This window comes from Morchella importuna, assembly GCF_003444635.1.
Source record: "Morchella importuna strain M04M26 chromosome Unknown Morimp01GS044, whole genome shotgun sequence".
Lineage (NCBI taxonomy): Eukaryota > Fungi > Ascomycota > Pezizomycetes > Pezizales > Morchellaceae > Morchella > Morchella importuna.
In genome coordinates this window covers 292,182-305,151 of record NW_025763441.1, presented here as the reverse complement: position 1 = coordinate 305,151, position 12,970 = coordinate 292,182, and the positions used below count along the sequence as shown (strand labels likewise).

Genomic DNA, 12,970 nt, shown 5'->3' with positions numbered 1-12,970 from the left:
GTCGGATTACTACGGGGGCCCCGGGGGGGGGGGGGGGGGGGGTTGGAGCATGTAGGGTTGTTCTCGTGTTCTCTAAATCTACTTTCACCTCCGCTTTTCATTCCGGAGCACCAGTAAGAGTGGAGTCTCGACCTATTTCTGGTCACAGGGCGCAAAGAAGAAGGGGGGAAAAATTAAAAAAGAAACAGTGTCGGGCAAATGGGCAAATATAAGGAGAGGGACGTACCAACGTGGACGAGGTACCTCGAGAACGCCCCAGACCCCGCATTGATCGTCCAAGTGTACCGTACTGCACACCTCTGTTTCCCCCCTTACGCCGACTCGTTTTCTATTGAGATGCGTATCCGATCCAGGATACATTAACCCATTGATAGTGCTATCGATCACCACCGACAAGATGAGACTTGAAGGAAGACACCGATATCAATTCGGAGGTGAATTCGTCGTCTGTCAATCACCGCCGAGGGGATAACAATACACAAGAAGTCTCCTATAGCCAATAATCGGCACCCCCGAAGACCCAATTCGCGCAAAAGCAGTGTTTTCCGTTAGACAAAGCACTGCTACCTATTCCTTATCAGAACCACTGTCAACAACTAGCGCACCACTCCATTATCACAGGAGTAGCGCATCTCGGAGCAGATGTTTCCGTCATTACTACCCCCTTTGCGCATTAGCGCACGCCGGGAGTTGTAATGGCGAAAACAAGAGTAACGCTTTGTCTCCTATCTCTTGCGTGTCTGTGTCGAAATGGAGTTATCTCGCCTGTGGTGACTGTCCTACAACACCTTTCCGCGGACGGCGACGTCTTCGGCCTCTCAAAGGTTGTTTTTAACGGAGTTGGTTCGAGGTTCCGGTAATTTGTCCTACCCACCGAATCCCTCTATATACTAGCATAAGCGCCGATATTATATTAGTAGAAAAAAGGAAAAATAGATTAACAGAAGCCCACCTCCAATCCCGGAAAAAACACTTGATCCCTACATAACAAAGGGGGGCAGAGAACAGCTCGCCGGTGCCGGAACAAGCCTGTACCACTCGTCATTAGAGCTCACTGAGCTCTACGTGCATTCTCATTGTAAGGATCGCGCTTAATGCTCTGTTGTCCGTGATTTCAACGGACCCGAAACCAACCAATGGATTAAACAAATATATTAACCCAAAGCATCGAACCCCAACCCTACATGCGAGTGATTAACCATGATTGGCTTTACCGGCAGCGAGTGAGAAAACATGACCGGGTGATGTAGAATTATGATCATGTAGCATTTGGGATCATGCGCATGTGCTTTCAATCAAATAATGGTTAATGGGACATGTGCCGTTGTGGCCACCTCTCCCCGTTCTCTTCTAGCTCCGACGAGTTCAACGCTTGTAAGGGCGGGGCCTGCTCGAGCCTCGAGGTAGTCAGTCACCTGGATGCTAGCTCACCGTTGTCGCTGTCAGGCATTCGTTAGCCGCGGTGCCACGCCGCCGCATGCAGTTGTGGAGCAACAACGGAGATCCTGAAAGGCCAAAGGCGGGTGATTCGCAGGTAAGGCGCTACAGCTATAGACCCTGCGTAACAGGCATGTAACCCAGTGACTCCCCCCCCCTCCCCAAACATCGCGAAACCACCCGCCCAACTTCCGCCGAAGCCATCTTCACCCCGCGCAGCTAGCTAGCCCATCTGTAATATAATTCTAATACCGCCTCTAATACCGCCTCTAACCTACCCGCCCGCGCGACCTCCTCTTCTTGCCCGTCGATCAGTACCTCCGGGTCATACCTGACCGCCCTCGGCCAGCAGACACAAGCGCGGCCATCACCTGCACAACTCCACTCAACGCCCTGCTCGTACGTGGCGGTAAACCGCTGCTTCTGCACCACGCGCAGGTTGAACTCCACCAGCTGGTTGGTTGGGTTTGTCCAAGTACTCGCTTGCGTACGTATATGCATACGACGCAGGCGACCTTCGGCGATTGTACAGGAGCGCGGCGATGCGCGGGGATGCGCACCTCTTGGAAGGAGGAGGCGATGTAGGCTAGGTGTGGACGGATGGTGGAAGCGTACATGAGCTAGGTGGATGTTGCAGGGGCCGCGCAGGTCTCCAGGCCGTCGGGGTGGTTAGTGGCGGTGCAGGGTACCGTGTAGGTAGGTGTCCACGGGAGGGGGAATAGGTGGGTAGATATCTCCGAAGTTCGGCGGAGTGGCGGTATTGTTCGCGGGATGATGCGGCGAATCACGCGGGGGCCGGGAATTGGAGGCCGGAGGGGGGGGTATTTATATAGGAGCCAGTAGTATAGTGGCGAAGCATGCGTGTAATGTTAACCTGGGTGCTTCGCTTGAGTGCCAGCCGGTTTGAACACTTCATAGGTCCCGTGCCGGTAGTGGGCAGGTGGTCGTACGCGAGGAGCGTTGCGGTCGTTCAAAGTGGCTAGGGTTCTGGAAGATCTGGCCTCTTCTTTTACAATACTGCTGTCCTGGATCATTTCCATTCCCGCCGAAATGAGACCACGCATCCGAATACCACGATCCACCATCCACCATCCACCTTGCGGGCGAGCGGGGAGGCGGAGGAAAATAACCTGACTGGCCTAGCTACATCCCCCAAACAACTGTCTCTATCCGCATGGCACGCGCAAAGCAGATCCGAGAACCGCAACATTCAGCTAGATGCTCGACTACGAGTTATAAGCCACTATGACGAGGGAGGGTGGACCACCGAATCAGGCACCCGGCTATGGATAGGCTGAGGGCGCTGCTTATTGATCGGACCGTCCAAGGCCTTTGATTGATTGGTTACTTCGTTAATTGTTATATGGTTATTTGATGCCGCTGTCCATGCAGCGAATGTAGCTATGTTTTCTGAAGTGGGGAGGTGGCCTACTATAGGCCAGCTCCGGGAATCTTGCCCGAGATGGTGTCATCAAAGCTACGCCAGAGAGATATTAAGATATATATAACCCCCGTTGCGTATTCAGGATTATATCCGTCCGGCCGACGTTCGATCAAAACTATTTCACATCACAATATCAGGATTCGACTATTTATATTTTAGGCTTCATCAATGGGTGGCTCCCGGGGTGCCTGGGGGGTGGGGGGGGGGGGCCGAGGATGGCTGGCCCACAACTTGGCGGTTCCTACCTTCTATTCGCTAACCCATGCGACGTTTATCCTGACCCGACTCGCGGGGGAGGTTTTAAGGAGATTACTTAGGGCATGGACACACAAAATATTATGTGTTTGAGATAAGTGAGCGTGATACTACACTACAGGAAATAAGGTCCTAACGAAATACAAGGAGAAGGAAATCGGAACACATGAGGTTGGCTGTTCTCCACCTCCGCCCCCCCCCCCCCCAACGCCACCGTTAGAATATATTTTTCATTGAAATAGCAAATCAAAGAGATAGCATACATGTGGCCGGTAAAAGTCTGAGAACGAAATATATCGGTATCCTGAGATGCTCTTGCAACAGGATATCTCCTACTCTGTTCCTTCCTTGTCGGTCTCGATACAAAGTCCGGGTGGCGATGGTTCTGAATCGCACGTGTCCGAAGCCCCCGCGGCACGTAGAAGATCCGCCACCGCATATTCACTGTTCAAGAGGGCCACTGATAGTGGTGTCTTGCCCTCTTTGTCTTTCGCGTTCATATTCACCCCGTCCACGGCCAGCAACATAGTAACTATCGATTCATGACCGTGACACGCGGCCGTCCATAGGGGTGTCTCGCCATGTCTGCTTTCCGCGTTCACATTCACCCCGTCCACGGCCAGCAACATAGCAACTATTGATTCATGACCGTCACGCGCGGCCGTCCATAGGGGTGTCTCGCCCTTGTTGTTTTTTGTGTTCACATCTACCCCGTCCACGGCCAGCAACATAGCCACTACCTTCTCATGATTGCAAACCACGGCCACCCCTAGTAGTGTCTCGCCCTCTTTGTGTTTCGCGTCCACATTCACCCCGTCCACGGCCAGCAACATAGTAACTATCGATTCATTACCGCGACACGCGGCTATCCATAGGGGTGTCTCGCCTGATATGGCTTTCGCGTTCACATTCACCCCGTCTACGACCAGCAACATAGCCACTATCTTCTCATGATTGAAAAACACGGCCACCCATAGTAGTGTCTCGCCATTGTTGCTTTCTGCGTTCACATTCACCCCGTCCAGGGCCAGCAACATAGCTACTACCTTCTCATGATTGCCAAACACAGCAAACCATAGTGGTGTCTCGCCCTTCATGTTTGCTGCGTTCCCATCCACCTCGTCTAAGGCCAGCAGCATAGCAACTATCGATTCATGACCGTGATACGCGGCCGTCCATAGGGGTGTCTTGCCATGTATGCTTTCTGCGTTCGCATTCACCCCGTCCACGGCCAGCAGCATAGTAACTATCGATTCATGACCGTGACACGCGGCCGTCCATAGGGGTGTCTCGCCATGTCTGCTTTCTGCGTTCACATTCACCCCGTCCACGGCCAGCAACATAGCAACTATCGATTCATGACCGTGAAACGCGGCCGTCCATAGGGGTGTCTCGCCCATGTTGTTTTCTGTGTTCACAGCTACCCCGTCCAAGGCCAGCAACATAGGTACAATAACCTCACGCTCTTTAAGTCCTGAAGCGGCAATTAATAATGGTGTGTCCCCATGTTGGTTCTCAGAGTTAACCTGCGATGGGTCTAACCTTTCAAGTACATGCGACAGGCCATAGTAACATGCCATCCAAAACGGATTAACCACATCAGAGTTGCTAGGTGTTGCCCACAATACATTATCATCTTTAGCTGCCTGAAGACCCCACCTGGGGTAGGCTGTCGGGTGATTTATGAACGTCATGCAGCTCTCTACAGTTGATATCCCGGAGAGGCGGGCATGCAAGCTCCAATACTCTACAACATAGCTTTTGAGGGCAGGTAATTGACACCCATCCATAACTTGTGGGTCGTAAGTAAGCAGTGTAAGGCATGTCTCCGTCATATACGTGTGGCCACTCTTTTCGGAAAACTCGGCCTGACGTTGCAGATACTCGTGTACAGAGAAATGTGCAAAACGTAGGGTGCCTAATGTTTCGTCGAAGATGACAAGATTTTGACAGACGCTTAGAATCTTTTGTAACGTCCACTCGAGATGTTCTTGATCCGGGACACCCTGATTGGGGTTTACGGCCAAAGATTGGGTGATTATCTGAGGCGTGGAGGGGGTGGCTGCGAAATATATCCACTTCAGGACCCTCTTAGCAACGGTGGCAATTGATTCAGTCTGAGATTCGACACCTTCGATTATGCGACTATAAGTCGCATCCAGATCTCTGGGCAGAGTGCTGAGCGCCCTGTATATACCGCCTTGTGTCCGTTCCTTGCAAATAGCTATAATTTGGAACTGTACCCACATAAACCTAAAAAGAAGAATATTAGCAAGTGAGAAACCTTGATGATGCATTGTCAATGCCATACATTCCATTCGCCTTTGTCTTTAACGTCAATTTTATATGGTCTTTCAGTTCTGTGGATATGACATCCCCATCTAACAGCGGCTCTTCATCGTCCTGCAAGAACCCTGGGTTTGAGCGTCGATCGATTTCAGTCTCTATATAGCAATCGATGTCGCCTGAGTTGTCGGTTGCGTCAATACAATGACTAGAATGATCAATCAGTGTGTTTTGAATATCATCCCTGTTTCGGCCCGTGACAAAAACCTTGATACAATCTGATTCCAAAGTGATGCGATTTAACGCGCGGAATAATGACCTTCTCTCCTTGTTACACTCATCAAGGGCATCGATGATCAGAGTGACCTTGTCAAACCCACGACAAAGATCAACGATAAGCTCTCTGCTCTCATCTACGTTGAGAGGACCAGATGCGTGTCCTTTGCTTTCCCGCTCATCATAGATTTTCAAAAGGGCCGTTGGTAGCGTTGTTGAATCTTTGTCCATAGTGAGGCACATCTGCTTAAGGATAGTCCTCAAAACTGACTCTGGATCGTTCCTCCCATCTTCTGTGTAATGACAGTAGAAATACACTACAGCATATTTCTGGTCCTGAGCATTACCCGCCTCTTCCTGGAAATGGTCGACTATCCGTGAGCTATGTCAAATCAGCCTAGGTAATGAACAGGGAGTCAGTCAGTGTAGGGAGCTTACGCCAGAAAGCTTTTGCCACATCCAGCTAAGAATCTAATTATCAGTATACACCAGAGTAGTTCGATTATTAGGAGGGCTTGGGCTGAGAATTCTTTGCCTACCTCCTCCGCGTAACCAAAATATTGACGAATTTTCAGACATATTCCACGCCCCATACTTGTCATGTTGAAGAGGCCACTCCCCAGTACCCTCGCGACGACGCTTACTGAAGTAATTATGATGATCGCTGAATGGCATTTTAGACAGCCACATTAAAATATCCGAACGTCTTTGCTCTAGATTTGGGATTATTATCGGTATTGGATGCACCGATATGGTAAGGATATCACTACTCACTCTCTACGATTACAACCATTTTGTCGATGGAGGATTGCATACCGATGACCGGTATCTGTACGGAGTCCATTACGTCCAGAAGGCGTTTCAGTGTTTCAGAGTTCTTGATTTGATCTACCTTTATTAGCCATTCCTCACGATCGATATATAGAGATAGAGCACACACGAGTACGCCCGGCGTCTGCATCTATCATTCTTCTATATTAGTATTATAGCAAAGAACAAGAATAAAATTGGGTGTCCAACCCTCTTTCGCAGCTATTGACGCATAACCGCTAACCACCTTTTCTAAATCCTGCATCCCCAACAGCCTACTCTTCGACCCAGCTAAAAAGCTATTAAGTACTTGCTCTGTAAATGTAAAGATTAGCATAGGGCGTTGAACCCATGACAGGAGCACTCACTAGTGATACTATTTTGGAGATGCCCCTCGGCATAGAGGAGATATTTCAAGACTGAGATATACAGATTGACAATAGAGTCTGTAAGGTGTTTTGAAATTTGGAAGCTTTTATTTATGTAAAGTCTCTCGTAAATATCACAGCAGCATATGATGCGCAGTAGATAAGAAAAGCTCTCTCCAATAGATTTCATATTCTCAGTGTGTGCGGACGCAACCTAGAAGTAAGTGAGCAAGAAGGAGCTTCGAGCAGCCCAAACAGCCTGTTAGTATATCTCGGAAACTTACATTTAAGAGAAACTGAAATCCTGCCCACGCCAGGGCAACGATATTAGGATTGTGCTGGATAGCAATGTTTCCTATCCCCACGTACTTCTGTAATTGCTCCAAAGCGGATTCCAGATAGAAAACCCTTGTGCCATCTTCCTTCTCGTAATACCATCGCTTATCGTCGGCGGTGTCCTTTTTCCGTTGAACAGAATCAATGAGAGCCTGAACTAGGTTTAGGTCGCAGCTTTTGCCTTTGAAGATTTTTTCCTGCTCTCCTTTGGGTAGCTTTTCTTGAGCCACTTGCCAGAGATCGATACCTGCCCTGGTAGCGGTTAGTAACTCATATCTATGAACTTGTATCACTGACCCAACATCGTATTCGGGCTTTGAGAGGAGGGTGGGCAACATACCCTGCCGTGACGGTAGTCTTTTCCTGTACAGGGGTCAAAGCCAAGGGGTTAGGTGTAGGCAAGGTGGCCCGAGACGACGTTGCGAGGAACTCAGCCGACGATTCGGGAGATTGAGCTGACGGCTCGGGGACCGGGGTCGACGCTTGGGGAACCAGATTCAACGCTTCGGGGGATTGAGTCAACGCTTCGGGGACCAGAGTGGACGATGCGGGGGAGTGAGTTGACGCTCGGGGGGGGTGAGTCAACACCTCGGGTGTTTCGATCGGGACGCTTCAATATAATTAGTTAACTACACTCTAGTGTGATCCTCTAATCTATGGAGACACTACCTAGTCCTGGAGGGAACACTGATTTGAGGAGCTGCATCGTGCAGAACCTTCGGGGCACCTATTACAACAGAAGTGGGCACCAGCGCTCTGGTGTTGTTAGCAGTGCTGGGTAAGGTTATCAGGGTGCATCGTGTCAGTCTATCAAGAAAGTAATCTGTACGTACCTGTTGACGAGACCTTGATCGCTTGGCAGGCTAGGACCTGTGGTATGTGTTTGTTGGCCAGGCACCTCAGAGTTGATCGCTGATACAGTAGGTGCAGAACCAGCTTTTGCTTTCGCGCCGCGGAATCTAGAGAGTTTCTTTTTGAGTTTAGATTGTATAGAGCCCATGTTGTATTTTTAAGCCGTGATGGACCTTATTGGCGTTTATAGGGCTTATTTTGAACTCGGTTAAAGCTGAGAAGAGAGGAGTTGACGATTACGATTTAGAACGAGATGAGAGTATTGGTAGTAGCGTGTTATGATTTTGGTGCGGATGAAGAGTAAACGAGAGTAGTAAGAAATTGATATAGCCAGGTCAGATAGCGGGGAACCAGAACACTTGTTCCTAGCTGATACGCGGAGCTTAACGAGCAAGTAGGATTCATCACCTTGTAGACTACCGGCCAATGTTACACAAAGCCGCCTTGGCGGGTTCTGAACATCAGAAGATGATAACTACCACTTGATATGTAAATTATATTAATAATAGAACTGATCGGGGAAGAGGAGGGCTTCTAACATTCGTCTCCAATATCTCGAGCGTGAGACCACCAAGCTATAGCACATTTGCCTATTCACAACATGTTCATGTAATCACAGCTCACAGCTAAGCTTTGGGCGCGCTAGGGGTAATCAGTTAGTAATATAATGCGATATTTGATACAGTGAGTATGTAGCCGAAACAGGGGCAAGGGAAATGTAGCGTTTAGAAGCGCGCAACGTCAGAGGGTTCTTCGTGTGCACCAAAATCTTGGATGAAGCTCCAAAAGATGGTGGTATGAATATGTACCCAGCTGTGTTGAAAATCCTTCCCATGCTTTACACATCACTCTCGCGTCCGCTATCCGATAGTATGATCCCGGCACCAGCGATTTATCGAGTGTGTACGCTGAACACCGGAGGACTTCTGCGTGGACTGATTGAGGCTAGTGATGCAAACAAGACAGAAACCCTGCGATATGAGAGGGAGAACAAGGCAATACAGGTAGTCTAACAACACCGTAAAATCTTCAAAAACTGAGAGTCTTCCAGGCCGGGGGCCCGATAGGCACTTAGATTAATATGTGTACAAATTCAATAATTTACAACCCTAACCCTACCCTAACCTCAGCCCAGCCACAGCCGTCTCGAGACTTTGCACGATACCTACCCTATATCTCTTTAACCAGAACACCCCCCCCCCCCAGATACAGGACGAGGCTAGATCAAGGGAGTCGCCGTCTGTGACGAGAAGGAAACTTGACAAATAGTGTTATCTCCGTGGATTACCGGTCTCCGTCAATTGGCCGGCAGGGGCCTATGGGATGTTCGGCAGAAATCAGAGCTACGATATGAATTCTTCATGCTGATAGAGACTCAAAGTACCACTCGACTCAGGACATAGAAGTGCCACGGATTCGGGTTGATGCAATGATTGATTCACGGGTGCGTGGAGTTAAAATTGGAACTGAAGGCCATAGTCTGATCAAATAAGTTAACTGGAGTGTCTATAAATAACCACCATCGGCTCCCCCAATATAGATTGGTTGCATCGGGCTCTGATCCCTTGGTGTTCAGGCTTTGATCGTAGTATGGGAGGTACCCTCCTGTCTGGTTAATGGTTAATGTGCCATTATTCGCTTACGACATAGACCTCGCTGCATTTTGGTTGAAGGTCATTGCGTGAAGCTTACGCTTCGCCGACTTCTTTCCGACATCGGCGGTGGGCGACGGACAGCCACGCGCTCATGTTTCGCATATCAGCGGACCCATATCTCATCCCCGGCGATTGTGTATCGCATCGAGGGCTGATCTCATCCAGCGCCGTACGCCAACTACGCCCACGTCGCTCCAGTGCGGTGGTCTTCCAGCGGTCCGTGGCGTGTTTACATAAGCAGAGAGAGCAGAGTGAGATTCCATGGTTCCGCCTGAACATTAGTGAACTCCAGCGATTGATTGACATTGAACTATTCCTTTAACATCTTTAGCATCTTTCGAAGTACATGATGGGAACTGCTTCGTAAAAGAAAATCTTCGGCATACGTCATATCTAGTTCAGGAATTGCAGTACAGACGAGACGCTAGTTATTGAGTATGATATTCAATCTGGTTTTCTGGTGATTCCACTATACCGGCGTCCACTAATGGTGAATACTGCTGTAACGTTCCTCTACTGGCTAGCCACCGCTGAACTCCCAGTCTTCATGGACATAGCAGTCCATATGAGAACGTTCCTGGATAAGCGGTATTCCTCCATGGGCTAGTGCAACGCCACCAAACCGACCCCGTCCAGAAACCCCCATCCGCCTCCAGTAATCCCCCAAGCGCACCCGGCCGGCGGAGGACCAGCAACTATAAGAATTCGACATAATTTGCCAGCTTCCTAACCTAAACCTCTCAAGCGATGAGGACCGGTGCCAGACCTGCTCGGAATGGGCTGGTCATGATCATCAAGGAGCGGAATGCTACCCGAATCTGGTCACCGGCGAATGCTCCTTCTACCGTCGGGTAGGATATCGCGTCTGTTGGGTTTATCGGGGAATTGGGAATGAGTAGCACTTGTTTGAGCTTGAGACAAACAACGTACCCGACCCGACCGGTAAGTAGTGTAACAATAATTCGAGGGTGCTCAGATAGGACGGGAGGGAGGGTAGGGCTTCTCACTTTTGATTGAGTCCACATTCTCTTTCTTCTAAGCCGAGAAGAGTGTTGACTGTTTTCTCTGTGCAAATAGAAATAGGGAAGTCAAGGTTTTTATACGACTAGCGTCTGGTCTTGGCGTCTCCCATGGAAGACCGTTTCGTGATTCGCGGACATAGCTTAGATAGTTTGCACCCCCCAAACCGCGAGAGTATCTTCATCAAGGTCGATGCATCCATTCGAAATTTAGTTTGCACCACCGCCCCCACATATCCAAGAGCGCTTCAGTGAGGGTTAGGGTTATCACGAACACTCTCCTATTGCAGTTCAGGGGGGTACATACATGGTCGATGAAGTTCGGAGTGTGTGAGCAAATGACTTGAGTGTGGTTTGAACACGTGACCTTGAGGGAGGATGTGGTTTGTAGTGCGAAGAAGATACTATTGCGCCGCTGAAGTTCCAGCGACAATGTGGGCGTTTGAGCGCTCTATATATACAGATATTCTAATACCACATGATCCCCTGATTACATAATCCCTGACACTAAGCCTTGTCTGAATCCCTGTTTCTTCTATGAGTCATCCCTTATACATGAGTAATTCCATACATAACCGATGTCGCAATGCCCTATTTCTACAGTCGAAGCCCCAAACCCAGACTTAGCAGCCCAGGTGCCGAGGGGAACAGAATTTTAAGGGTAGGGCAATTCAATAGACTTGTAGCTATGGGTGGTTTGTTTGGTTGTGTGATCGCCATCCGGCACATGCACCTCGGCATGGCCTGCTCCGGGGAAGCGAGCCGGGCGCGGGAGAAACACTGGCGATCGATCGATTCGGGCGGGGTTCAAAGATCAAATCTAAGTCAGTTGATTGGTTGTTCTGTGCTTTGCCATCACTTATCGCTCTGTACTTTTGCATTGAACCCGGGCTCTTATTTCGAGACTTAGCTGTAGTAGGGTAGAGTAATAAACCAGCGCGGAACTGGTCCTGGTCCTGTCATCAATATAATAGATATAGCCTTAGAAGACTTCGTCAGTCGCGAAGTGAAATACCGAGAAATTCGATTGATTGGCTCGAAATTCTATGGGCGCCACGCATGGCAACCACAAGTGACCAATGATTTTCAGAGTAGCAACGGGCATAGCCACACAATTTGTATGATGGAAAAAAATACCGAGAACATTTACAAATTCTCACTTTAAAAATCTAAATATTTAACTAAAAAAATAAAAAAAATATCCAGAAGATAGGGCTCGCTCCCTACTCCCCCTACATAGAGCCCTAGGTCAGCAAAGAGATTTTTGGTGGGGTTCAAAATAATCGGGGGTAAAAAAGAGTCAAATTGCGGTGGTAGAGGTTGCGTGGCGAAAGCTAGGGCATGCACCCCCTCAAATATTTGCTTAGCCGCCAAGCATGTTTGCTTGGCCGCCAAGTTTTTCTTTAAAGTAAATTCGGCCAATCGCAGGCCCTCGCAGGCCAGTCGGAATAAAAATCTCCTAAAAGGTGGTTCTTTGTACTTACCGTGCACACCCTGTACATATGTATGGTAGGGATTTCTGTTTGGGCGACCACTACCCTACGCCCGCGGGCAACCCACCGTAGGCTATTCTATGGTGCGCACACCCATAAATGTGATAGGGTGGCGTACAGAAGATACAGAAGTGGAACAATTGTGGCTGCAATATCGCCTCATGGGCCAATAAGAGGAGGGCCTTCTGCTGCATCACTACCATGGAGGGTATAAATGCTTCTTTAAGGGTATAAATGGGTTTAATACTGTTCCACTTTGTGGATGCTTGGCGCATTTTACATACTAAAATACCCAATTTCAAATTTGAATAACTTTTTAACCAGGACAGATATCAAAAATCCGGTAGATGAATCTATTCTTCATCACTAGTTCTTGAAATTCATCTACCGGATTTTTGATATCTATCATGGTTGAAAAGTTATTCAAATTTGAAATTGCACAAACTTTTGTCTACATTTATCGGTGTGCGCACCATATATAACCACAAAGCCTTGCGTTACACGAGCTCAGACCATACGGGATTGCAACAACCTGGCCCCACCTCTACCTCCTCCTCTACTACCGCATAAAGCTCCCTCCTAACCTACCGCCCACAACAACCAGCTCTCACGCCCCCCCCGCGCCTGCCCCTCCCCACAACCCCGCCCCTAAACCCTCAACCCGACAATTCACCCTGCACCCTCGCCGCCACCTACCGCGCCCTGCACACCCGCCTCCTCCACCAGCGCACCGGGCGCT

The 12,970-nt window shown here is 49.1% G+C and overlaps 3 protein-coding genes across 3 annotated transcripts; all 3 read right to left on the bottom strand.

Annotated features, from left to right (window-relative positions):
* Positions 1-3,468: 3,468 nt before the first annotated feature.
* LAJ45_10339 (uncharacterized protein) lies at positions 3,469-8,212 on the bottom strand (the record flags this gene model as incomplete). The annotated part of the gene is made up of 9 exons (XM_046119866.1): positions 3,469-5,389; positions 5,448-6,080; positions 6,137-6,161; positions 6,238-6,411; positions 6,473-6,659; positions 7,161-7,464; positions 7,553-7,822; positions 7,882-7,986; positions 8,046-8,212. 9 exons carry the CDS (start codon positions 8,210-8,212, stop codon positions 3,469-3,471), a joined length of 3,786 nt encoding a protein of 1,261 aa, XP_045967003.1.
* A 1,540-nt stretch (positions 8,213-9,752) lies between these two features.
* LAJ45_10338 (uncharacterized protein) lies at positions 9,753-10,110 on the bottom strand (the record flags this gene model as incomplete). Its single annotated transcript, XM_046119865.1, has 2 exons — positions 9,753-10,035; positions 10,106-10,110. 2 exons carry the CDS (start codon positions 10,108-10,110, stop codon positions 9,753-9,755), a joined length of 288 nt encoding a protein of 95 aa, XP_045967002.1.
* Positions 10,111-10,459: 349 nt separating this feature from the next.
* LAJ45_10337 (uncharacterized protein) lies at positions 10,460-11,218 on the bottom strand (the record flags this gene model as incomplete). Its single annotated transcript, XM_046119864.1, has 5 exons — positions 10,460-10,630; positions 10,727-10,784; positions 10,907-10,984; positions 11,046-11,153; positions 11,214-11,218. The coding sequence occupies 5 exons, from the start codon at positions 11,216-11,218 to the stop codon at positions 10,460-10,462; spliced, it is 420 nt and encodes a 139-aa protein (XP_045967001.1).
* Positions 11,219-12,970: the final 1,752 nt, after the last annotated feature.